The 25,951-nt window shown below is 38.3% G+C and overlaps 3 protein-coding genes across 21 annotated transcripts; 2 read left to right on the top strand and 1 right to left on the bottom strand.

Annotated features, from left to right (window-relative positions):
• Positions 636-13,388, top strand: LOC109713806 (jmjC domain-containing protein 7). 17 transcript variants are annotated; one of them, XM_020238012.1, is made up of 12 exons: positions 636-871; positions 965-1,193; positions 1,322-1,482; positions 1,613-1,671; positions 1,750-1,794; positions 1,958-2,088; positions 3,239-3,356; positions 7,439-7,511; positions 10,774-11,550; positions 11,625-11,815; positions 12,546-12,616; positions 12,776-13,388. In XM_020238012.1, exons 9-12 carry the CDS (start codon positions 10,801-10,803, stop codon positions 12,925-12,927), a joined length of 1,164 nt encoding a protein of 387 aa, XP_020093601.1. In that variant the 5' UTR covers positions 636-871; positions 965-1,193; positions 1,322-1,482; positions 1,613-1,671; positions 1,750-1,794; positions 1,958-2,088; positions 3,239-3,356; positions 7,439-7,511; positions 10,774-10,800; the 3' UTR covers positions 12,928-13,388. The 17 variants fall into 17 exon arrangements, with proteins under 17 accessions (XP_020093601.1, XP_020093598.1, XP_020093603.1 ...); XM_020238009.1 differs by lacking the exons at positions 3,239-3,356; positions 7,439-7,511 and having other exon boundaries at positions 965-1,002; positions 1,089-1,193; XM_020238014.1 differs by lacking the exons at positions 3,239-3,356; positions 7,439-7,511 and having other exon boundaries at positions 1,322-1,327; positions 1,408-1,482.
• LOC109714466 (lon protease 2-like) lies at positions 14,495-18,640 on the bottom strand. Of its 3 annotated transcripts, XM_020239107.1 has the most exons (3): positions 18,248-18,640; positions 16,813-16,885; positions 14,495-15,879 (listed from the first exon to the last, which is right to left on the bottom strand). In XM_020239107.1, the coding sequence occupies exon 3, from the start codon at positions 15,625-15,627 to the stop codon at positions 14,689-14,691; it is 939 nt and encodes a 312-aa protein (XP_020094696.1). In that variant the 5' UTR covers positions 15,628-15,879; positions 16,813-16,885; positions 18,248-18,640; the 3' UTR covers positions 14,495-14,688. The 3 variants fall into 3 exon arrangements, with proteins under 3 accessions (XP_020094696.1, XP_020094695.1, XP_020094693.1); XM_020239106.1 differs by lacking the exon at positions 16,813-16,885; XM_020239104.1 differs by lacking the exon at positions 18,248-18,640 and having other exon boundaries at positions 16,649-18,221.
• LOC109714546 (zeaxanthin 7,8(7',8')-cleavage dioxygenase, chromoplastic) lies at positions 22,871-25,203 on the top strand. The gene has a single exon (XM_020239219.1). The coding sequence runs from the start codon at positions 23,017-23,019 to the stop codon at positions 24,991-24,993; it is 1,977 nt and encodes a 658-aa protein (XP_020094808.1). The 5' UTR covers positions 22,871-23,016; the 3' UTR covers positions 24,994-25,203.

The following is a 25,951-nucleotide window of genomic DNA, read 5'->3' as shown; positions in this document are numbered from 1 at the left end:
AAAATTTTACTAAATTAATTAACAACTTCATCAAGTTTATTTGTTTTCTTTAATCATATATATAAGTAGGTCTAATGGTTGATACTGTATACGAGGTTTAACTTTAGGACATCAAAATGTAGAATCTGTTTTCTTTAACAGTTTTCTTCAATTGATGACACCAACAAATCAATTTAATGAAGTTTAATAGTTACTAACTCTAGTTCAATAGATTTTAATAGTTTTGTTTAATAATCTCATAAAGCTTAATTGACGGAATTGAATAAATGGTAGCCATTATATTTGGTGGAAACGAAGTTTGGATCCTAATCTAAGCATAAAATACTCCATTAAGAACTTAATATATCTTTTGGAGATATTTTCATAGGTATCATTTCATTTCAGTAGCCTTTAATCTAATAATTAAATAAATAAATACTCCTTTAAAGTTACTAATAATATTACTAATCTCTCTAAAATTAAGAAATATTATTTTTTCTGCATTTTATCAGCATGTATGAATTGGGCCGGCCTTGTCCGAGGCCCTAAAAACCTTTCCACGTTTGGGTTTTACAAATATTAGATTTAGCCCGGCCTATCTGGCACATAAGGTTGTAGGGTCCAGATCGGGCCTTTGCCCGAAAACAAAATGCGTTTTCCTTCTTTCCGAAGCCAGGCTTTTGCTTCGTCCCCTCCTTTCCCCTCCAACCTGCCCGATTCCAATCAAGAAGCTCCTCCGCTCCCTCCCTCCCGACCGAGCGATCACGGGGTTCCTCCGATTGAGAAACCCTCAAGCAAATCCCTCCTTCTCCCTCAGGTTGCTCGGTCCCTCCCCTCCCGTCTCCTTCGATCGACCAAATCCTCCAATCGAGATGTCGAGATAGGTGAAGAGGTAGGTAATCCATCTCCATTAGAGAAACCTTAATCTATTAATTTCAACATTATTCCCAAAAGATATAGCCTCATTTTTCGCGATTTTTCGTAGAATCTATCGTCAAGCATCGGATAGTAAGGGCGATAGGGGTTTGTTGCTCATTCTTTGCCTCCTTCGGAATTTTTACTCAATACTTCTCAAATATTCATGGATGAAAGCCTCATCAACGTGTCAGATCTCGTGCAATCAACGGATCCAGTGCAATTTACGTATCAAGATTGACCCTCTCAACATCAAGAATGATTTACGCTCTGAAGGCTTCATCAAGATGTCGAATCTCGTGAGTTCATGTTGTTAACAAGATTTTTCCTATTTGTTTCCTGGCGTGGACTTTCTTTGCCCCCTCTCGTAGTCTCTCTGGTTCTTTCATCTAAATCATCAGTCCTTGTTATACGTGTTGTTCTGAAGGATTCGGTAGGGTCTGGCAGAAGGAAACCTACTTATTTCAAGATTATGCCCACGAGATATAGTTTAACGCGTCGGATCTGGTGCAGTCAACGGATCCAGTGCAATTGACGGATCAAGATTGACCCTCTCAACATCAAGGCTTCATCAAGATGTCGAATCCTGTGAGTTCATGTTGTTAACAAGATTTTGCCTATTTGTTTCCTTGCCTGGAATTTCTTTGCCCCCTCTCATTGTCTTTCTGATTTCGTTCATCTAAATCATCACTCCTTGTTCTTATGTGATGTTTTGAAGGATTCGGTAGGAAGGAAAGCATCCATCCTTAGCTTGCTCTTTGTATCGGAACACTATATGTAACATGCGTATCCTTATATACTGTATATAAATGTTTTTAATTATTCAGACATAGCTTTGACCTCTTGTTTTAACAGGTTCTAAGTTGGATGGGCTAGGAAAGAGAAGCTCTGTGGGAAAAGGTGTGGCAAAAATAGTTGATGATACTTTTTGGTGATCAGTTTAATTGCTTTGTTTAAGATATAATTTCCTTTTCCCAATTATTCAAGTCAAACTTCTTCCTTTCAACCTTTGTATACTCAATATCCACTTTTAATGCTGTATGTTATACACATATTCTGTCAGGAAAATGCAAGTTCCTGGCGCAACTGACCTGGCATCATTGAGGCCTAAATATGAAATAGGTGATTCTTAGCAGTTGAACAGGAAGGTTCGCTGCCTCTGCAGGGACAGTAATGACTGAATCAATGCTTCAGGTACTGCTAGCATTTGTTGGTTTTCCATATACAGTATTTGGCATGTTGTGTTGTTATCAAATGGCTCCCTTAGAGCTTCACAATTTGGAACTCTGTTTTTGCTGTAGAGAGAAGCTTATAGTATAGTGGTTCTCTCTGCGACTTCTGCTGTGGCAGAATGTTGAAAGGAAATTTTCAGTCTTACATGTATAAGCTCCAATTTGGAGCTGCTGCTTTTGTCGCAGAGAGAAGTTGTTGGGAGAATTTTGATGTAGCACTTCTCCCAATGGCATTACTCAAACAACACTTCATTGAATAGTACGATACCCTCCAATGGTGGTGCTAAAAGGCCTTATATTCTCTGCTTGTACTAGTTTCTGCTCAGTGCGGTTAGTTACTTTAGTAGTGTAGCCTTAGATGCTAGTTTTGCATACTTGGTGGTATTTAAAATAAAGATAGATTTTTTTCCCAACATTCTTTTGTTTGAAGTTTTTGGCGGAGGCGATCCTTCTTCTGAATCAGACCCATAGCTTACGGACCTATAGTAATACAATATTAAACATGAGAGCGAAAATATATGGGACGTAGTGGTCTTTAGAAGGTGAAGTTTAAGCACCACATAACAGTATCTTTTGTAGTGGGAGGCTAATTTTTCCACTTTGTAGTGGGAAGGCTGGGTTTTTCTTCTTTAGATATGTGAACAGGAAACCATCTCTTTATCTTTAGCATTTGGTTGTTGATTCTTATTCCTATTTGTAATTTCATATGCTCCTTTATTAGATTTCAAAATGCTAAATTAATTGAAGATTCCCATATGTACCCTATGAAATCATTGACTTACATATATAGGCTTGGCTGAATTTGATGTTGCTCTTTAAAAACTCATTTTATTACATGCTTAACCTAACAGAGAGATGTTTGTCACAAAAAAAAAAAAAAATCCTCCTTTAATAGCCGCCACCACGAATTGAAATACACTTTAACACGAGATAGTGACATTTTTATAAGAGTACATATGTAAATAGATGATTTTGCATCGGAATGTTTATGTAAAAGCGCAATTTAATTTGCTTGCTTTGATTGGTTGGTGATAATATGTGGGGGGTATTCTAAGGGTTTGTGTCAATGGCCGACTTTTTCTCTCAAGTGTGATGTAAGCTGTCCATTGTAGTGTGAAGATCCTCGATGTCGGATCTGGCAACACTTCAGTTGCGCATTTATTAAGGAGCACAACCATAAATTCCTTCTCATTTTTATTGCAAGTTATGCAGACTCAGTAAGGCTGATCCGTACGTTTCGCTCACCCTTCCTTTGAATTTCGTTGTTTTTATTCAGTTCGGTTTGTTCCCTTTTGGCATCTACATCATTCAATTTAGAAGCTCTAATAATATTTAGGTGTTACATATCTACTCCCTATTGTTTTCCCTTGATTTATCTAATCCCTATTGTTTGACCTTGATTTCAATTTCATCCTTATAATTTTAATAGCAATAGTTTAGTCCTCAAGTTTATATAAAAGTTTTCTTTCATTAGTCTATTGACTTGCAAAGGAAGCACCATTGTTAAACTTTGTTCCGTTAAAATTGGATCTTTGAGGATGAAAATTGAACTTGTGCTCAATGACAGGGTCTAAATACTAAAGTTGAGAATGAAACTGAAATCAAGCCAAACCTCAGGACAAAACTATTCTTAAATGAGGTGTTGTTGGAAATATAAAGTCCAGCTAACTATAAAAATGCAAACAAAAAAAATGTGAGAAGAAGAGAGAAGATAATTGGGGATAGCCTAATTCTAAAAATTTCATTCGTTCATAACTTAAATACATTTGCTCCAAACAAAGTCCTTTAAGTAAGGAATTTTATTTACCTTTCAACACCTATCATTGGAAATTTTTTAAAAAATCTAAACAATCTAACCGAATCCCTTAAATGGAGAGATTCTATCTTATCCTTAACTATCAATCATTCAAAATTCTATTTTTCAAAATTTATGTGCGTGTCAAATGCTCAATGAAATACCAAAGAAAGCTTATGCATGATGCATGGCTCACATTTTTGGAGAAATATCTTGGCGTGACACTAATCTTGTGTTCGGGATTGCTTGCATTAAAGGAGAGAAGGAGAGAGATGATAAATGGTGTTTTTTCTCTTTTTCAGTTGCATTAATTTTTGTACACTGATGTACAAGAATAATAAAAAAAAAGTACATTCTGTTTTGCTAATTATCATAATTGATCACCTTAATCGGAGGTTGCCTAAATGCGAATAGGCGTAATTAATTAAATTTTTATGATTTCTAAGGAGTATAGAACCTTTAATCTCGGTTTTTCAACATATAATATTTTAATAACCTTGTCAGTTGTCTCATGCGACGTTTTTGAATTTTTAACACTTTCACAGGATCCTTCAATTTAAGATCAGAGTTATTGATCTTTATATAGATAGTGAATAGAATTTTCTGATTCCGATTCTTTTACACCGTTAAACTAGCAAATATTCTATATCGGCTATTAAAAATTGTCAATTTTGAGATCTTTTGATCGTAAAGTAAATGATATTAAAAAATTAAAAAATTTGATTTCTAGAAGTTTTAAATAATCTAGAAAATATTTAACGGTATGGATCGTCGATTCGGAAGCTCTGTCATCGAAAACGACTTATGAATGCGAAGGCGATCGTATTCATAAGAGTATAGTAGCCGCCTAGCCGTACTCTCTCTCTCTCTCTCTCCTTCTCTTTCTTTCTCTCTCTCTCTCTCTCTCTCTCTCTCTCTCTCTCTCTATATATATATATATATATATATATATATATATATATATAGCCTAGGGCTACTATACTCTTATGAATATAGAGCACTTCGTACTCATAACTTGTTTTCAATGATATGGTGCTTCCGAATCGACGATCCACTCTGTTAAATATGATCTAGAGTATTTGAAACTTCTAGAAGATAAATTTCATAATTTTTCAAAATCATAAGAAAGTTCATCAAGCGGGTATAAAATGAACGGTCAAAATCGAACGACGTCTTAAACATAGATGATCGGATCCTTCAATTTAAGATCGGAGTTATTGATCTTTATCTATGTAGTGAATAGAATTTTCTATCAAAAATTTAACTGATTTCGATTCTTTTACACCGTTAAACTAGCAAATATCCCATACCGGCCGTTAAAAACTGTCAATTTTGTGACATTTTGATCGTAAGGTAAATGATGTCGAAAAATTATAAAATTTAATTTCTAGACGTTTTAAATACTCTAGATAACGTTTAACGGTGTGGATCGTTGATTCGGAAGCTCTATCATCGAAAACAACTTATGAGTACGAGGGCGATCGTACTCATAAGAGTATAGTAGCTGGACTCTATGGGCGTGTTTGGTTCGCTTCTTTTTCACCATGGAATCGGAATCGGAATGGGTGAATCCATTTGTGGGTGTTTGGTATGCGGAAGTCCCATTCTGATTCCTATTATCGAGTGGAATGGGAATCCCTCAATCGCCTCTTTTTCCAACCCGGCCTAGGAGGCCGGATTGGAAGTTGAATCCGGACGGAATGGATATTTATTCGGATTAAATTTATTTTTTCAACTTTTTTAATTAAAATATGAGTTTAAATTTAGAAATTAAATTTATAATTTTAAATTTTAATTTGAATTTGGATTAAAAATTAAAATTTAATCAAGTATTTTGAATCTAACTTATAAATTTGAATTTAAATTAAATTTTAAATTATATAAAGTTTTATTCAAATTCTATTTAAAACTTAAATTAAATTTATGGATTCAAATTAAAATTTAAATTGTAATTTTAAGTTTGAATTTGAATAAATAGAAATTTAGTTTTATATTTTGAATTATTCACTCAACTTCAAAGTTTAATTTTTTTTTTAAAAAAAATAGATTTAAAATTTTGACATTATTTCTTAATATTTAATTTTTAATTTGAATTTAAATTAATATATTATAAAGATAAAGTCAGTATATTAATTTGATTACGTTTTTTATATCTATCTAAACCAAACACCGACAATGAGAATGATTTATTCCGATTTTGATTCAAATAACGAACCAAACAGAATTAGGTAATAAGTCATTCCGACTCCGATTCCAGCTTATTTCGATTCCGATTCTGATTCCGGCTTCGAACCAAACGCGCCTTATATATATATATATATATATACATAGAGAGAGAGAGAGAGAGAGAGAGAGAGAGAGAGAGAGAGCAGGGCTACTGTGCTATTAGGAGCACAGCAACCCTTGTGCTCTTAACTTTCTAACCACCCATCAAGTTTGATGGGTGGTTAGAATAAGAAAGGAAAGAGATATTGGAGAGAAATTCAAGAAGAAGAGAAATTGAGACACCCAATTTCTCTCCAATATCTCCTCCATCTCTTATTCTAACAACCTATCAAACTTGATGGGTGGTTAGAAAGTTAGGAGCACAAGGGCTGCTATACTCCTAATAACTTTCTTTTAGTTGATAGAGTTGTCTTGCTAACTTATGTTGTCCTATTATGTAGAGAACTTAAAAGTTGATGACATTTTATCAGATTGTTGATTGTGCTGACTATTCAGGAATATTTGGATTTTGATACCTTGCATCTTCCATCATACTTCTTATGATAAAGTATGAATTATGATACTTTGCAGGCTATTACTGGGTTGTTCAAGTGATATACTTTTTATTTATGGGCAATTTCAAACCTAACCCTCAAAAACTTCAAGATATCATAGATGCCCCTCTAAAGTTGGAAATATCACCAATATCCCTCTAAACCTACAAATCTATCATCAATATCCCTCTAAATATAAAACTGTCACCAACACTCTAAATCCTAAACCCCTACATCACCTATACCCCTAAACCCTAAGCCCTCTTATATATACAAGGGCACTCATGATATCCCCCAATCTAGAGGGGCATCTATGAAATTACAACTTTTTGGGAGGTCATGGATGAAATCAACCCTTTTATTTAAGATTGAATACCATCTTGATTGCATACCTTTTTCGTAGAATGCCATGTTGTGCATTACAACGCCTTTCTGTTACTCAATTTTCAACTGGAGAAACTAACTCCTTTCTATGGTAGATATGGGAAGAAGAATTTCTGAACCTTTGTGTTTGGTTATTTATTTATTGTTATCTACAGTGTCCGCATGCTCGGATTGGTTAGACAAAAGAGAAATGTTATTCTCTTACAAGACAATTCAATGTAGTTTAAGTTTTAATTATTTATAGAAGGAGCCTTATAGTAGGATATTCGTATATGAGTGGGTACTCGGTAATAAATTCCTTCCTCAAATTGCTAATTTTCCTTCCTCAATCGTTCTTTTGATATCTGTATAATTTCCTTTCTCAAAATTGCTAGGATTACTGTGCGCTAAGAGGTGAAAAACTGACAACTTAGGGTCCGTTTGGATTGACGAATCTGTAGATCCAACGTAAGTCAAGTGCAGTGGTGTTTGAGTTTCCCTGAAGTGTGATTATTTTTTGGTTGTTTGTTTTGACATAACTCGTATAGCTTGAAAATTAAATTCAATTACTTTTTCTGTTTGTTTTGATGTAACTTGGTACTGGTGAAATTAGTTTTATGAGTTCCGTTGTTTGTTTTGATGTAAGTAAGTGGTTCCCATTATCTCCTAAATATAATAATAAATTTACCGCTATAATTATATAATTAATTTTTTTATTATTATTTAAAGATAATCCTAATTTATTATAAATAAGGTAATTCTAATCTAGTAAAAGGGAAGTAGAGTTCAGGTTTTACTGTTTAATAAATATTTTAAAGGAGGTTGAGTGTGGTGGAAGTCGAGTTCGGCACTTTAGAGGAGGAAGTCGAGAGTAGGTGAAGTGGAGGTCTAACGTAACTTGAGTTATATTATATTTTTCACTTACACCAAAACAAATAACGGAAGTGATGGAACTTGAGTTCCATCACTCCACTTACAGTAAAACAAACATGCCCTTAGGTGATAATCTTGTTGCTGAAGTTGATCTTTAGGTTATTAATCTTGATTATTTACTCTTTTACAAGATTAGTCGCCTTGTAATTTTTGATCAAATAGAGAAAATTTTGTTGATTGTAAAGTAATATTTCTCTGTAGTTTTCTTTGTTAATCTTCTGCAGAGAAAGTCATTTAGCCTGGCAAAGGAAAAATAAATTCAATGATGTATTTCCATTATCATTGGATGGGTGATATTTGTGCTTATGTGTGTTAATTTGATTTCATTTCTCTGTCTATTTTCAGTGCTGCTAGAGTGTGTGCTTGTCTAGTCAAATCAATGAAAGGCAGTAACAAAATATACATATTGTCCTTATATATGTATAATATTTTATATTTTAAAGGCTAAATTACATAAAACCCTCCTATCAAAACCCGATTTTTCACTTTTCCCCGTCATTTAAAAACCTTTATTTTGCCCCCTTATAAAATAAAAAATGTTTACTTCGCCCCCTACCGTTAGTAATCCGTTAGGATTCCGTTTATAAAATATTATTATATATTTTTTTTATGCCAAAAATGCCCTCAGCCTTCTCTCCTGTGAATATGATGAGGGGCAAAATGGTGAGGGGCAAAATGGTCATTTTATCATCACAGTTCACACTGTACCCTCCTGTGAATATTTTTCATTTTACAAGGGGGCAAAGTGTAGGTTTTTAAATGACATGGGGGGAAAGTGAAAAATCAGGTTTTGACAAGGGCGTTTTCTGTAATTTAGCCTATTTTAAATTATGTGTAGATGACTTTCCTTTCTTCCTTGTGAAGAGAGAAATTTGCAAGGATTTGTCATATTTTGGCTTTTCTCATGAGTTTCTAGTTGCGTAACTATCCTACCAAAAGTTATGTGGCATATACAGGTCACAATCCAATTTTTAATGCAATATCTTATTGGCCTTTGATATGTATTAAAAGCTACTTATGGGAGGGACTTTCTCGGACAAATCCCTTTGTACATTCATTTTGATGCATCCATTTCATCAGCGCCAACGCACAAACTACCTGTCTTTCCATCACCACTTATCCTTGGTACTGCTGAGGTTGCATGAGAATAACTGCGATTGATAAGATTTATGATTCTACTCTCCCCTTTAGAAACTCGACAATTGTCAATCTTCAAGCATGTTGTGCCAATGTTGACAGCCCTGTATGTTAACAGCCTGTTGTGAAATTTTGGTTTATTATTCAGCTGTAAATGGGTCCAGATGCATTTTGGGTTTATCCTTCTGGAAGTAAATATTTCTTTAATCATCAGAGTAACAATTTTTGGTGCGCTAATTCCATTAAATGACAGAATTTTTCAGTGGTCTTTAAATGATAGTAGGTAAGTTGGACATTAACCTTTTCCTGCAAGATATTCCGAGGGAAAAGTGTTGCTGAATTTATCCCATCGAATATTTCATTTGTGATTACAGATTGAACCGAAACAAAAATACTTTACTTTTTCTTGGTAGGTGTGATCCGTTGAACATAAATCCAATTTTTCAATTTTGTTGATTCTTTAAAATTTGTTTTCCCGTTTCTGGTGGAAGGGTATCCATTATAGATACTAATCAATTTTGCGTGTGTGTGTGTGTATAAATAATTATATATGCCTTTTGGTTTTTGATATTTTGTTTTGACTAGAAAATAAGAGAAATTCGGGTATGGGCCTACTATCTTAGTAGTTTCTTGATGTATGTTAATGAGCTTACTTTTCAGCACACTTATCATGGGAAATAAGCAGAATGATGTCCATTATTGCATCTATTCTACACAATAAACAAGAAATAAGCAACCTGCAGAGTACCCTAAGCAGATAAATCCAAGGGCAGATGGAGTGCCCTAAGCAGATGGAGATTCAGTACAAACACTAGTCTTTTGCTGCCTTTTTGTCAGTGGCATAATGCCCTCACTTTCACACTCGGGATTTCTTTTTTGCCTCTTTTTGCATCAACTCTGGTTGGATTAAATTCTTCTAGTTATTTGTAGGGCTATGAAGCTCTTTGCAATTGGGAATGCTTTGGGTCCTTCAGAATATTGCCCTTAAAAGTTGTTGATGTATTGGCAAATACATTTTGGCACTTTGAGATTGCATATAATAAACAATCAAAGGCCTCTTCATCACATGCGCCAACATATCAATAACTTATAAAGGCAACATTCTTGAGTACCTATAGTAGTACTCTTGCAGATGGGATTGGAGAAAGTCCTTTTTTTGCCACAATAGGATATGTATCAAATCATTTTATGGAGCCATATGAAATGGTAAAGACCTAATCAAGGACAATAAGGTAATTTTTAAATATTCATGGATTTCTTCATATGATCTATTCAAGATATTCAAATTGTCACCATGCAACTCAAGTCGAAAAGTTTTAAAAGGTGTTGGTGAAGTTGCAGAATCATCATTGTTGATTCCCAGCTAGTTGATGAGGTGTTGTCATTCTTATATGTCCGGGGAATCATATGTAAAGTTGTATATTTGGTAACAACCTCCCAACCCAAGTGGCTTGGTTTGTTGTATTAACCTTGTCATTCTAAATATAAAATATATAATATTCCTGGAATGTATAACCCAGTGAAACAAATGACCCCTTAATTGGATGTAATTATTCGTGTATAAAATATTTGAGATGGATCTATGGAGGTGGATGAAAATCATTTTATATATCCATTTTATATATCTAACCAAAACGAGCTACTTATTCTCTTGCTTTAGTTAAAGAAAGAGTGAAAGAGAGTTGCAATGGAGAAAGCGGTAAGGAATCTATGGGTGGAGGCAAGAGAGCTGATGAGACAGGGCGATTTGGGTGGGGTGGAGCGGCTTGATTCACCCCCATCCCCTCTTCGGTTCTTGAGGGAGTATGTGTCTGCGAACAGGCCATTCATTGTGTCCGGCGCTGCCACCCGCCATTGGCCAGCTATTTCTCACTCCCTCTGGTCCAATGATGACTACCTCTGCAATGCCCTCCGCAACTGCACCGTTTCTGTCCACCTCACCCCCAACGGCCGAGCCGATGCCCTCGCACCCTTGCCCCTTCCTTCCGGTGGTGAAGGAGAGAGCATCACTAAAGATGGCACTCAGAAAAGAGGCGGCCTCTGCTTTGCATCAGCTTGTGTCCGGTCGATGGAGTTCCCAGAGGCCCTGCAGCTCATCAAGGCCACCGGGAGAGCATTGGGCCCTTCCACTGCAAGTGTGGTGGCGTACGCACAGCAGCAAGACAATTGCTTGCCCGGGGAGTATGCAGCAGTGGCGGGGGATGTGGAAGCCCATATCCCTTGGGCCAGTGAGGCGCTGGGTTGCCTCCCGGAGGCCGTTAACCTGTGGATAGGCAACGACCGCTCCCAAACCTCCTTCCACAAAGACCACTACGAGAACCTCTATGTCGTCATCACGGGCGAGAAGCACTTCCTCCTCTTACCCCCTACTGAAGTCCACCGACTGTACATATGTCCCTACCTAGCAGCTCGCTATACCCTTTCCTCTGCCTTGCTGGTATACATCAATCGTCTCCTACTTTTCCTATTCTGAGGATTTATTAATTAAAATCATGTGTGACTTCATAACAGGACACTGGAACCGGTGGTTTGAGGTTTGATTTGGAAGTGGAAGAGCCTGAGAGACAGGTGCCCTGGTGTAGTGTGGACCCATACCCTCCATCACCTGAGGACTTGGCTGTGCAAATGTCTTCCTTCCCTCTCTACTTCGACGGTCCGAGGCCATTTGAATGCACCGTCAAGGCTGGCGAGATCCTTTACCTGTAAGCATTACATCACACGCATGTAATACATTGATCCTACATATGGTGCGTCTGTTGCTATTGTGATCGATGATGATGATGGTGATAAATAACAACAAATTGTCAATGAGCAGATGGATTTATTTAGGACTTAACCTCATGCTATAGCATGTTACAGGTTATCTTCCTAGCTTCTTGATCCCATTGCTATGTTTTAGCTCCAAAGTCTGTCTGTTCGATGATGAGGAAATAGTAATTATGTAGTATTAGTTGTGGTTAATAATAGATGAGTGGATGGGTTTGTTTAAGACATCACCCCATGCTGGAGGAAGTTCCAGGTTAACGAAATATTAATTACGAAATAGCAATTGATTGTGGTTATAATAGATGAATGGATGGGTATATTAAGACTTCACCTTATGCTGGAGCAAGTTCCAGGTTGTCTTCCTGTCTTGCTGATCCCATTGGTATGTTTTAGCTCCATAGTCGGTCAGTCAGCAGCCATTGTTATTTTCCTTAGCAACTTCTGATCTTTGAACCTAAAAACTTCTGAGATTTTTTTTTTTTTTTTTTTCGCCCCCTCCCAAGGCCGTCGTTGTTTCACTCATGTAGTCTAGTTCATCCTTGCAATGAATGAAGCGAGTAGCGTGCTACTTACTCAAAAAAAAACTTCTGATCTTTGAACCTCAAAACTTACAGCAGAAACATATGACTTGGCTTTTGGTCTCATTAATATTAACGACATATGCAGGCCAAGTATGTGGTTTCATCACGTGCGGCAAACACCTGACAGCAATGGACAGACCATCGCTGTAAACTACTGTATGTTGGGTCCACACCAGTATTCGCCGTCACCTCAACTGTTCTGATAAGATAGCTGATGATGTTATCTTAATTAAAACCTGCTTTGTTTCAATGCTATTCGTCTATCCCCTCCTTTTCTCTTTAGACTGAATATTTTCTTTGTTTCTCATTTTACAGGGTATGATATGCAGTTTGATATCAAATATGCATATCTCAACTTTCTGCAATCCATCGAACACCCTCTTTCTGCTGGTGATTCTTCCAGAAAGAAAGCTGAACAGGACATCAAATCGAATTATGATGAATTCTATAATTCGGTTGATGTTTGAAATTTCCCGAGGATTAATAGATTCCTTTCTGGGACTAGCTGCTAACTACTCTGGGGCATTAACATCTAAGATACCACAAAGAGTAAACAGCGATAGAAGGCAGAAGAGTAGTTCAGACAATAATTACTCAAAAACGGAGTTTTGCTGAATGCTTGAGAAATACAACCGCTCCTGTCATCTTGCTAGCCGGTAGATACCACTCACCAAATTACGATTGACTCTATCATGTGATTTAGTCCTGGGATGCTGATTTACTTCTGTTTCTAATTGAAGCACCTTCTTTCAGCTCGTGTAACATAAACGTTGTTGATAGGTTTCTCAACTGTCTTATGCTTTTTGATGGCTATTCTGATATTTATAGTTTGAATATTCACCAGCAGTTGTGTTTGAAGCTAGGAAATTACTCGACTGTAAGTTCATTTCTTTATATTTTGGCCTTTCTGCTGAATCGACCTGGCATATATATTAGTATTATTATAGTTGCGGACTGCATAGAGCTGATGTCAGAATCTGGGAATGGATAAAAAAAAGGAAAATGCTATTTGTACACTGCCAAGACAACTCACCCATTGGATGGATGGGGTGTTTTTACTAGTAGCTTGGTGTGACGGGTGGTTAACACATTCATTGGATGGATGGGTTGTAAAATATACATTCGAAATAGGGTGTATATATAGTATTGCTTATAAAAAAAATGTTCGGAGACCCCTCAACGATAGAACTTTGTCACGAAGTACCCCTCAAATTTTGATTTTTTCATTAATTTTTCGTTACTTATTCTGAAATGTGTTTATCAAGGTTGCTTAATTGAAAATTTTGAAAATTTTACTGGCTTTTTTAAGCTATTAACCAAAATTGTTTTTAATTTGGTTTACTAAATAGTTATTGAAATTATTAAATTTGATAAAATTGTTGATGAGTTTGATAATTAATTTACTAAAATCAGGCAATTTTAAAAAACTGAAAGTTGGGGAAGTGTTAATTAGAAAAACTGAAGCTGCGGGGCTAATTGGAGAGTCGTCATCTAGTTGAGAGGTCTTCATGCAGTTTTACGTTGGGGTGAATACTTAGTTCTAGCAAGATTTGCATTTTGCCTAGCGAAGCTAAGGCACTATATTTCTTAATTCCAGAAATGCATTAGGCCTAATTTCATAATGTAGAGGCTAAATATATATATATNATATATATATATATATATATATATATATATATATATATATATATATATATTTTTATATTATTATAGAAGGCTCAAAAAAGTTAAAAATATTTTTATTTTTTTTATACTATAAATTGCAGGCTTGCAGTTGCAACTGTTATGGGCTATTCTCTTCCCATGTGGCGGTTACAACTGTACTTTTAAATCACTGGAGAAGAAAAAATTAAAAGTATTTTCTTTTCTTTCCATTTTTGTAATATAAAAATAATGTTTTTATTCACTGTATGACCAAATTAGGCCTAAATAGTCATGGCCAACCACATTTGCAGACTACTGAAAACTGAATGCTTCTGAAAAATCCAGTATCACTGATGCAGTGGAAGTTAACAAGAAGAAGAGAATGCCGCAAGAAGCAAAAGGGCAGAAAGTAACATAAAGTCCGAATTTACAGCAGTATAAGTACTACAATAAATAATGTTGGGGTAATAATTCTCATTATTGCAAAGTAATTCAAAGGTATCTACAAGATGAGGGAAGAGATTAGAGTTATTTACAAGTGGAACTGTCCATGATCTTCTTCTTTAACTTCTCATTCACAAAAGCTAATTCTCATTAAATGAGGAGTATTGAAATGCATCTGTAATAGCAGATGCAGCTGCCAAGTAGTTGAGCGTGTTCTGCAAGGTTTCTCTCTCTCTTTTCAGCCGCAAGGTGGTGTCCTCCAATTCAAGCAGCGCTTGCTGCTCCCTCGGAGAACCCTCAAATGTGCTTGCCACAAAAAAAGAGAATGGTGTTGGGAAACGGCTCCCGAGCAGATCCTTAGTTTCTTTTCCAGCCTTTCCATTCAACTTGTTAGACAGCCTGATCACATCCGCCATATAGCTTTCCACGTCAAGGACGAGAGATTCCAAGTTGTGCTGCTCAATGATGGTCACGGATTGGCGATCCTTCATCCACTGCACCTCTGCAACCAGATATGGGGCCTTCCTGACAACATTAATCACTCGAAAACGCTCCTGGCCTTTGCATATCAGGAAAAAACGGTCATCTACAAGCCTTTCATATTTGACGACCTCCCCCACACATCCAACATTTGCGATCCCTCTACTTTTGTCCGAATAGATGATCCCAAATCTGAGATCTGTCTGGAGAAGAGTTTGCATTAGGATACGGTATCTGAACTCAAAGATCTGCAGAGGAAGGGTCATGCCCGGGAAAAAGACCAAAGGAAGTGGAATCAGAGGGAGTTCAATTAACTTGCTGGATTCTACCGCTCCAGTTTGACGATTATTGGCGGTAGATGAGCATTTTATTAACCTTTTATTTGGATTCATGATGGCATGAGATAGCATCGGAGCTAGAAGCCCTATGTTCCGGCATAAAACTGCTCTATGAAGGCAGGCAGGCTTTTTGTTCTTGAGTCCGGTCTCTGGTTTGAAGCTTAAAGAAACTTCGCAACTGGAAGCAGAGTAAGCAAAAGCAGCATATCTGCTGTTCATTAGACCTAATTGACATGACGATTGCAGACCTTGAAGAGCCATAATATATTTTTACTTCTGAAGACAACAAAAAGAAATTACTGGAATCTTATGACAGAAAAATCTGGATGAGTCAATGAGCTCGCCTCTCCTCGAATGAATGAAACAGATGTCTACTGGGTGTACTAAAGGATTTAGCAGTAGAAGGGGCTTATCACTAATGATGAAATGGATTGGTTTAGACTGCAATCTCTTTTCTTGATTTGATAAGCAACATGGTTGAGAACCAAAAGCAACACTATGAAACAATTTGACCTGCAAAAAAAGAAGCGTGAGATTTCAGGACACAAATCAACCTCTTCCGAAACTAATTTTGATATTCAACCTCCATTTACTATGTGATAAAATTCTTGGCATTCTTGGACAAGCCACATGCTAGTAGCTCACAAAGCTACAATGAAAGAATTTCCCTCTCAACATAATCTGAGGTTATCCAACCAGAGAGAATAGCACCCAATGAATAACCTAGACTTGAAGAGTCAACAAAAATAAAGCAAAGAACCATCTGATCAAGGGACTGACTTCTTTTTTTTAAAAAAAAAAAAACCTAAAAAAGATTACAAGCCTACAGAAGAAATGACAAGCCATTGTTCTCCTCTCCCTTTCAATAGATATTGAAGATTATCAACACCATGTACAACTATATGATGAATGTGTCTCATTCCATGGTAGAAAGAGGATCATCCGTTTCAATTCCTATTCCAATTGCAAACCAAACACATTGACCGAATTGGTCATCCCCACTCTGATTCCCACCCATTCGGAATTTGTTTCCTATCCTGACTCCAATTATGGACCAAACATGCCTTCAGTATCCCCAATCTTATTGGATTTGCAATTAGGAAGGCAATTTAGCCTTCTGTCTTCTTCAGTTCTTCTTCTTTTTTTTTTCTTTTTTTTTTCTTTTTTGAGAGAGAAAGATAGCACGCTACCCGTTTCGTTTATTTTTTTTACAAACAAATTTAGCTTGAGATGTAACGCAACTAAGCTTCGAACTTAGGACTTTGGATATCAATCACCAAACCTTTTGCTACTTGCGCTAGGGACGGTCGGTGAAGGCAATTTAGTCTTGTTCCTTCTTTTTATTTGCTATCATGACACTAATAATTTCAGTTTTTCTTGTTCCCAGCCTGCTATATGACGTCAAGTTCTTTTTGATTGTAGGAAGGAAAGTTCTCAATATCCTACCAAGTCTCCAGTCAGAAGGACGTGAATAATCAATGAGCAGGCAAATTCTCAAGGTCCTACTGCGTTCATGTCTCTGCTCAGAAAGACAGGAATAATCAATGATCATATTCTAGAAAGGTAATATCAAATATTCAAAGACTAATGCCTCCACACACACACACACACACACACACACACACACACACACACACACACACACACACACACACAAAAGTATTCAAAGAGGGAAAAAAAACTTTGAATAGTAAAGCTTAAGATAACAAATCCCTCACAAGGACAAGTAGCAATATATCTAATAATCATCGTGCAAAGAACAAGCGAAAATTAAAGCACTGAAAGTTAAGAAATTGTCGATGAGAAGACCAATTATTGAACAGAAAAGCCATGAAAACAGTAAAATCTATCAAAAGTTCAAAAGAAATAAAATTTCAGCAAAAAAAATGAGATGGATTGCAGAACAAGGCATTCAATTGAAGGCAATGTATACGAAACTTTAAAGCAAAATATAAGAAATCGAAGTAACAGTAGATCTATGAATTGGTCAAAAATACAATACTATGCTGATTCATGATGAGGGAGATTTATAAAGGAGAACAAAAAAAAAAAAAGAAGGTAAAGGGATTAGATAACTTATATTATGACCTTGGACGGACAACTCTTTAATAAAACAACTACCTTACGCACACCACTTGGTAGATGCACCTTCTCATAGTAGAATAACAGTGTAAGGGAGGAATATATGTTTAACTGAGTTAAGGATGTAAAAGAGTTAATACCAACAAAAGGAATCGGCTTCATATAATATACGAATATAATGAAGAATGTAAATAGTCAGCCATCGGTAGAAATACTAGGAACCAACCCAATGCTTAAGCCTGGTGAGTTGGAACATCCTTGCATCAGTCAGGATTCATAGTTGTAGCAAATACGGGACTTGTAATTCTTAGCATCCGTGCTAAATCCCTTGTGCTAGGCACTGCTACTACATGGCAGCCATCCGACTGTATCACACGAAATCCGCCTGCGACTCATACATGGAACGGACCCGACCCAAACACCAGGAGCTGCTAGCATGTGGGACGAACAACTTCACGGACTAGACGCGACTCGCATGCATCTACTGAGCTGACTTAGGGTAGTGGGGGCGAATTAAAGCTCTGATATCGTATTTGAAAAGCAAGATTCATATTTCTACCCAATACTGAACAATTACCCACAACAACAGGAATTGGCGCGCGGTAATGAATATTTTCCTTGTAGCTAGTTCTTTCCTATAGAAGCTTATCGTGACGGTGATTACGGAAACGAGAGACCTCAACCCCACGGGGACAGAACAGATGAAAGCGTACTTGTGGTGATCGTAATTTGGACCTCGGCAGTCGGCACTAGTGATAGTAGGGTGCGGAGTGGTGGGTTCTTATAAATTAGTTATTACCTCTAGTACAGCAGCAGCAGCAGCAGCAGCAGAGTCGCACCCCCGCCTGGCGTCCTTCCTGTTCGCTTCTCGCCGAGAAAGCGGAGGGAGCCTCCGCGGAAGAAAAGTGAAAGCGGAGAGAAACGAAGAGCAGGGAAGAGTTACGTACGGTGCTGATAAGTAGCACCCGATACTTACGGAAACTCGGACTTAGATTGCGAGATAGCTAAGGAGAGCGGTTTTTGAGCAGTGAGAAGTGAGAAGTGGGATGGGAGGAGATGAACCCCGTGGGCTGAAGGCACAGCAGCGAACGACGAGATAGCCCTGCACAAAGAGACGGACGAACGCATTATTGTTGAAAAGTCTTTTAAATGTACAGACAGTTAGACTGCCCTATCCTTGTTTACACACTATTTATTAACAGTTTGATTTAGATTTTTTTTTTTTTTTTTGGTAAGCAATTTTGTAAATTTTATTTTAATCAAAACAAATGCTCATAAAAATTGTACGTGATCAGAATTATTTTAGTCAAAAAGAAAATTACGCATATTCTTCGTAGACGTTTGATTTTAATAGAATTCTCAAAATTGCCGGCGAAAGATCAGCTAGATCAAACGGTTAGGAAGTAGAGAAATTTTTTTTAAAAAAAAACAATAGAACTCAATTTCAAAATGAATTAAACTTTAAGGGGTGTTTACGACTATTGTTTGGTACTTCGTTTTACCAAGAGAGATTAGAGATTAATTCAGCTGGAATGCATAGAGAGAAAATTTGGATTGTTTACTATCATATCAGTTTTTTAGGTAAAGAAATATCAAAGTCAGCCATACATAGATACTGGGGAGTCCAAAAAAACTGAACAAAAGATGTTTTTTTTTTTTTGAGAAAAAGGTAGCGCGTTACCTAACCGGACAAAAGATGTTATGTTTATAATATTTGTACTTTAATACAAAAAGAATATTCTGTAGCAACTTAATTGCCAGTTCAAACTTGCATCTTAGGATGCAACTTAATTAGCGCGATATTCTGAGTGCCAAAAGTGCTGTATGTGCAAGAGATGGAGGGACTGTGGGACTGTGACGGGATGATCGAGGTAGGGATGAGGCGCGAAAGGGAAACAAAGTTGAGTAGGGGGAGAAAAAACTAAAAGAGTGAAGATATAGTTAGTTATAGTTTTGTTCTCGCTGCATACTCATATATATATATATATATATATATAGTAGTTGAGGGTACGTGTTAATGGATATCTAAAACTGCCCGTCATCTGATCGATCACGGAGGATGACACACCAACCGAGCGGCGATGGAAGGAGGTTAACTGACAGACAGTGGAATGTTGACGGGTATCTGTAGATTTTTTTAATGTCTGGGAAACAAAGTGAAATCTCAAATTTTACTCTTTTCTGCTACTATAAATTTTATATCACATGAAGTACTATTGCGTCAATTCTCTTTTTAAAGATAAATAGCATAGCAAGTACGAATAGCTTTTTGCAGAGGTGCTCCCATGTCATTCATTACCTAACAAAATTTTCAAAATCTAATGATCCGTAGTCATGAAAACTGGCATAGAATTCCCACTTTCATGTAAAGTTCTCTCATTTGTTGAGATTGGTGTAGAAATTGAAGTCTAATGTAAAATTTGATGTAACAGAATACGGCATATATAGAAATCTAACGTGAAGTTCAAGCAAATTATGAGAGAGTATGTTTTAATAACATTTAATACAGTGGTATTATTAAAGAGTACAAAATTTGTATAATATACAGCACAATAAACTACATTTTTTTTTTTTATTTTTTATTTTTTATTCTTTTAACCTGCAGCTTCGTGGTGGAAGGGTCCATTTGCAGAGATCAAATCTGCTGATGACAACAGGTGGGGAGATATTTGTAGTGAATAAGAAATTCAATATTAGTTGCGCAGATCGAGTAAATGCATGCCTATCCCACCTCGGCTGTGCTCTTCAACTTTTTCTGTGGAAGAGAAGAGCCGCATTTCTTGTCCATTGCTTACCTTACTGATCAAGTGATCAGGACCCCTACCACTCTCCTGTGGGCAATAATTGCGACAGCTCAGGTCAGGAGATATATCGCCAGTGCGGGTGGATACGCTGCGGCCTGCGGATAGAAACGTGCCTGCGGATAGAAACGTTTGGAGACCCCCTCAACTGTAGCCCGTATATACCTAGGTCCCGTAAACCTACTTCTTTTTTCTTTTCTTTTTTTTGGCTTTAATTTACTTGGATCAACATCCTTTGCTTTCAATTATTTTGATTTACAATATTTTAAGGCAAAAAAAGTTGATGGTTGATATCCGAAATTTAAATTCGAAATCTAGTTGATTCATATTTTCAGTTAAATTTATTTCTAAATGAAATAAACGAAGTGGATTACATGCTATTTTTCTCTCAAAAAAAATATTTTATTTAAATGTATTAAAATTTTGTTAAAATTAACTGCCTTTTCAATTTTCGATAGTCAACAAATGTAGTGCACACTTTTTGTCAGCTAAAAAGTAGAAAAAAATTTTATAAAGATTGATGGAATCAATTATCAATTGTTTTAATAGAATCTCTATTTTTGGCTAAGATTACTAAAATTAAAATAAATAAAAGTTGCGAAAATGCATATATATAATAATAAAGTTTTGAATCATGTTTCAAAATGCCTCTACTTTGGTGGGTCTACAGACATCGATCTTAACTAAAAATTATGGGATGAGCAATAATGCATTAGAATCAGTTTTGCACAGATGTATAATGCAATTGGAATAAACCGGCTAAATCTTCTTTAACATTCTCAATTAGATTCTAATAAATGATTTAAAGCGAGGTGAGCTGTTGAGAGGAAGCCGTTGTTCATTAGACGTGCCCACGTTAGTTGTTACGGGCACTCCAGTATTATAAAACGAGAATGCATTTGGCTTTTTTTTTTTTTTTTTTTTTTTTTTTGAGAGAGATAGACAGCACGCTATCTGTTTCGTTTATTTCATTTAAAAATAAATTTTTGGCTTTTTTTTTTTAAGAGAGAGATAGGTAGCACGCTACCTGCTTCGTTTATTTTATTTAAAAATAAACTTAGCTAGAAATGTTAATCAACTAGAATTCGAACTTGGGTCTCGAATACCAACTATCAAGTCTTTTGCCACTTGCTCTAGAGACGGTCAGTATGTATTTGGCCTTTAATTAATATATTGTAACGGTATTGTGGCATTTCCGTTTGCCGAAAAAGAACCTGTTTTTAACGATGGATCATCTTGGTTTATGCTGGTGTAAAACCGTCACTTCGGCGTGACCGTCGGAGTTGTTCGAATAGTAGCACCAGAAATTCTCCTGTATTCATTCTAAAAAGTTTAGCTAACTAATTTCGTCGTTGGACGTCCTGTATACGGACTAATGCCATATCTAGTCTTATTGGTAAAAAAAAAATTCGAATCTTGCTTTTTTCTCAAACGAAATTTTCAATCTAACTTTTCTTCTGATGGATTAGAAAATAAAAGTAACTTAAAGAATATTTATATGTTAATTAGGAGAGAAAATTTTTTTCTCTTTCCTCTCAACCTACTAATATTTAAAAACAATTAATTTTTATAATAATAACAAGAATTGAAAATTAATATTTAATAATAATAATATTATTATTACTGAATGATAGTTTTATTATTATTATTATTATTAGTATTTAATTTACTATATATGCCAAATTTGATCATATTGGTTTGTATAGTAAAATTAAATACTAGTAATAGTATTATTATACTTAGTAACGGACTGTTTTTAGTGCAAGTGGCAAAGAATTTAGTGGTTGGTACTTAAGATTCTAAGTTTGAATTATAATTGATTCACATTTTCAACTAAATTTATTTCTAAAAAAAATAAACGAAGCTGGTAGTATGTTGATATTTTTCTCTCTAAAAAAAACATTCAATAATAATAATATTTATTATTATTAAATATTAATTTTTAATTAATATTATTATGATAAAAATTAATTATTTTTAAATATTAGTATGTTGGGAGGAGAGAGAGAAAAAATTTCTCTTTTCTAATTAGGATATAAATACTATTAAAGTTATCTTTTGTTTTTTAATAAACCAAAAGAAGACTAAATTAGAAATTTTTTTGAAAAGAAGACTAGATTGAATTTTTTTTTTTTTATTTACTAATGAGGCTAGATATGACATGGTCAATCAAAAAAGCTCTGTTTTAGAGACCTTTAGTATCATGGAACTGAGCTTTCTTAACTGCAAAGGTTCTAGAGATTTATCGAATGCAAAGGTAATTCTGCAGTCCACACAGTAGAGGCAGATTCATTATTGATATTTTAGCATCGTAAACGTCGGGAATCGCGTGCACGATTTCAGTGGAAATAGAAATTATTTATGTCAAATAATTGAGAAAAAATGGCGAGCGCAAGCAACTCGATCTGAGGACCAGACGAGGAGGTATCTCGAATTCTCAATGCGCTTGAGCACCGGACAGGAGGCACCTCAATGCCTGCCAACTGTTGGCTCGATTGGATTATTGGTGCCTGGAAAGCATGGGTAGCATGACGGAGGGTATCCGGACTCGCCCTCTCCCTTTCTCTCACCTAAGCTTTATCAGCTTGCGGCACTCAATTAATATGGGGCCCCAGCTCCACCAAAATTCCACCATACCCTACTATAAGTACTCCCATCCAACCCAGAGTTGGTCGAGTGGGGGGAGAGAGAGAGAGAGAGAGCAGTAGGGCAGTGGGGCAGTGGGGCAGTAGGGGTACGTTAGTTCCTGGATAAAGATCCGAGATCGATGGAGGCTTCGACTTCCTCCTTCCTTACCGCCACCTCCTCCCGACTCTTCCGTCCTCTGACTACTCCCTTTCGAATCTCCGCCGTTAGAACCGAAGAGAAGCCACCCAGCGCTCAAAAGAAATCGGCCAAAGCTGCACCCAATCCTAAGACCAGCACCGCGCGGTCGAGTCCGACGTCGCAAGGAGTGGTGGGTACGTCTGCGAGGCGGATCACGGCACCTCCTCCCAGTCCTAATACTACTACTAGTACTAATACCACTAATTATACTACTACTCCTGCTCGTCCTGCTACTACTAGCACTAGTACTACTGCTCTCCATCCTCCTCCCACTGCTGCTGCTACCGGTCGCCAGGCGGCGGCGTCCCTCCCGGCGACGTTCTGCAACACCCTGGACGAGCTCATCAACAACTTCGTCGACCCGCCGGTGCTCCGCCCCTCGGTCGATCCCCGCTACGTGCTCTCCGACAACTTCGCGCCCGTGGACGAGCTTCCGCCGACTCCGTGCCCCGTGGTCCGCGGCGCCATCCCGCGCTGCCTGGCCGGCGGCGCCTACATCCGCAACGGGCCCAACCCGCAGCACCTCCCCCGCGGGCCCCACCACCTCTTCGACGGCGACGGCATGCTCCACTCCCTCCTCCTCCCCTCGTCCCAGCTGGGCGACGGCGACGGCGACGGCGCCGCCGCCCCCGCCCCGGCCACCCTCTGCTCCCGCTACGTGCGCACGTACAAGTACCTCCTCGAGCGCGACGCCGGCGGGCCCGTCCTGCCCAACGTCTTCTCCGGCTTCCACGGCGCCGCCGGCCTGGCCCGGGGCGCCGTGGCCGCGGCGCGGGTGCTGACGGGGCAGATGAACCCGGCGGAGGGGTGGGGGCTGGCCAACACCAGCCTCGCCTTCTTCGGCGGCCGGCTCTACGCGCTCGGCGAGTCGGACCTGCCCTACGCGGTGCGGGTGGACCCGGCCACGGGCGACGTGGGCACGCTGGGCCGCTGCGACTTCGAGGGCGGGGTCTCCATGGGGATGACGGCCCACCCGAAGAGGGACCCGGCCACGGGGGAGCTCTTCGCCTTCCGCTACGGGCCCGTCCCTCCCTTCCTCACCTACTTCCGCTTCGACCCGGCGGGGAACAAGGCCGGCCCCGACGTGCCCGTCTACTCGCTCCGCCAGCCCTGCTTCCTGCACGACTTCGCCATCACGGAGCGCCACGCCCTGTTCCCGGACATCCAGATCGTGATGAAGCCCGCGGACATGCTCGTCGGCGGCGGGGCGCCCGTGGGGTCCGACCGCGGCAAGGTTCCCCGGCTCGGCGTCCTCCCCCGCTACGCGTCCGACGAGTCGGGCATGCGGTGGTTCGAGGTCCCGGGCTTCAACATGATGCACGCCCTCAACGCCTGGGAAGAGGCCCGCGGCGCCGAGCTGGTTCTCGTGGCGCCCAACGTGCTGTCGATCGAGCACGCGCTGGAGCGCATGGAGCTGGTCCACAGCTGCGTGGAGATGGTGCGCATCGACCTCCGCACCGGCGCCGTGAGCCGGACCCCGCTCTCCGCCGAGAACCTCGACTTCGGGGTGATCCACCCGGGCTACGTGGGGCGCCGCAACCGCTACGCCTACCTCGGCGTGGGCGACCCCATGCCCAAGATCTCCGGAGTGGCGAAGCTCGACTTCTCCAGGGCAGGGAGGGGTGACTGCGTGGTGGCCCGCCGGGACTTCGGCCCCGGATGCTTCGCGGGAGAGCCCTTCTTCGTACCCGACGACTCCCCAGCCCCGGGCGGCGGGCGGAGAGAGGAGGACGAGGGGTACGCGGTTTGCTACGTGCACGACGAGGGGAGTGGGGAGTCGAGGTTCGTCATCATGGACGCGCGCTCGCCGCAGCTGGACATCGTCGCCGAGGTGTTGCTGCCGCGCCGAGTTCCCTACGGCTTCCACGGCATCTTCGTCACGCAGGCTGAGCTCCGCTCGCAGCGGCCCCAGCTTTAGAATTACAATATCTCCGGCTGCCTCGGACCCACCTGTGCCGTACGTCGAGCTGCTGCAGACGTACGTTGTTGGACCGGCAGCAGCTGCTCCGTTAACCGGTCATCGTTTCGTTCGCACATTGTTATTTTATTACAATTAATTACGATTAATACAGTATAACGCAGAAAGGAAAATACTATACTTACTATATATTTATTATGCATTTATATATATGTTTATAAAGTTTATATCTTTTACACTATTCAAAAGGTTCAACAAAAATTTAAAAATATCTTAGTAATTAAAAAAATGTTTGATAAAAATAAAAAATAAATATGAATATCTCGATGAAATGAAAGATAAATAAATCTTTTATATATATATATATATATATATATATATATATATATATATATATATATATATAGAGTAGGGCTACTATACTCTTATGAGTATTGGGCCCTTCGTACTCATAAGTTGTTTTCGATGATGGAGCTTCCGAATCGACGATCCACTCCGTTAAATATGATATAGAGTATTTGAAACTTCTAGAAAATAAATTTGTGATTTTTCGATATCATTTGCCTAGTGATCGAAGGGCTCAAAATCAATAATTTTAATGGTCGTAATGAGTCGTTTGCAAGTTTAACGGTGTAGAAATATCCAAATCACGTAAAATTTTGATAGAAAATTCTCTTTACACTATATAAAACAAGATCAATATCTTTGATCTAAAATTTTAATATCATATTATCATATTTTGTAAGATTTTTATTTTTAGCCATTGATTTTGTGCCCCTTCGTTCACTAGGCAAATAATATCGAAAAATCACATAATTTATTTTCTAGATACTTCAAATACTCTATATCAAGTTTAACGGAGCCGATCGACGATTCGAAAGTTGCAACATGAAAAACGACATGGAAACACGAAAGACTCTCTGCTTCCAGAAGCATAGTAGCCTCACTCACTCTCTCT

The sequence above is a fragment of the Ananas comosus genome, linkage group 8 (genome assembly GCF_001540865.1).
Source record: "Ananas comosus cultivar F153 linkage group 8, ASM154086v1, whole genome shotgun sequence".
NCBI lineage: Eukaryota > Viridiplantae > Streptophyta > Magnoliopsida > Poales > Bromeliaceae > Ananas > Ananas comosus.
The sequence above is the reverse complement of the archived record's forward strand: the minus strand, read 5'-3'. Positions and strand labels throughout refer to the sequence as shown.

Excerpts from the sequence above, each read along its gene's own strand:
- LOC109713806 (XM_020238022.1), top strand. The coding sequence starts at position 10,801 with ATGGAGAAAGCGGTAAGGAATCTATGGGTGGAGGCAAGAGAGCTGATG. Across the intron at positions 11,551-11,624 it reads CCCTTTCCTCTGCCTTGCTG|GACACTGGAACCGGTGGTTT; the intron begins GTATACATCAAT and ends ACTTCATAACAG. Across the intron at positions 11,816-12,545 it reads GCTGGCGAGATCCTTTACCT|GCCAAGTATGTGGTTTCATC; the intron begins GTAAGCATTACA and ends CGACATATGCAG.
- LOC109714466 (XM_020239107.1), bottom strand. The coding sequence starts at position 15,627 with ATGGCTCTTCAAGGTCTGCAATCGTCATGTCAATTAGGTCTAATGAAC.
- LOC109714546 (XM_020239219.1), top strand. The coding sequence starts at position 23,017 with ATGGAGGCTTCGACTTCCTCCTTCCTTACCGCCACCTCCTCCCGACTC.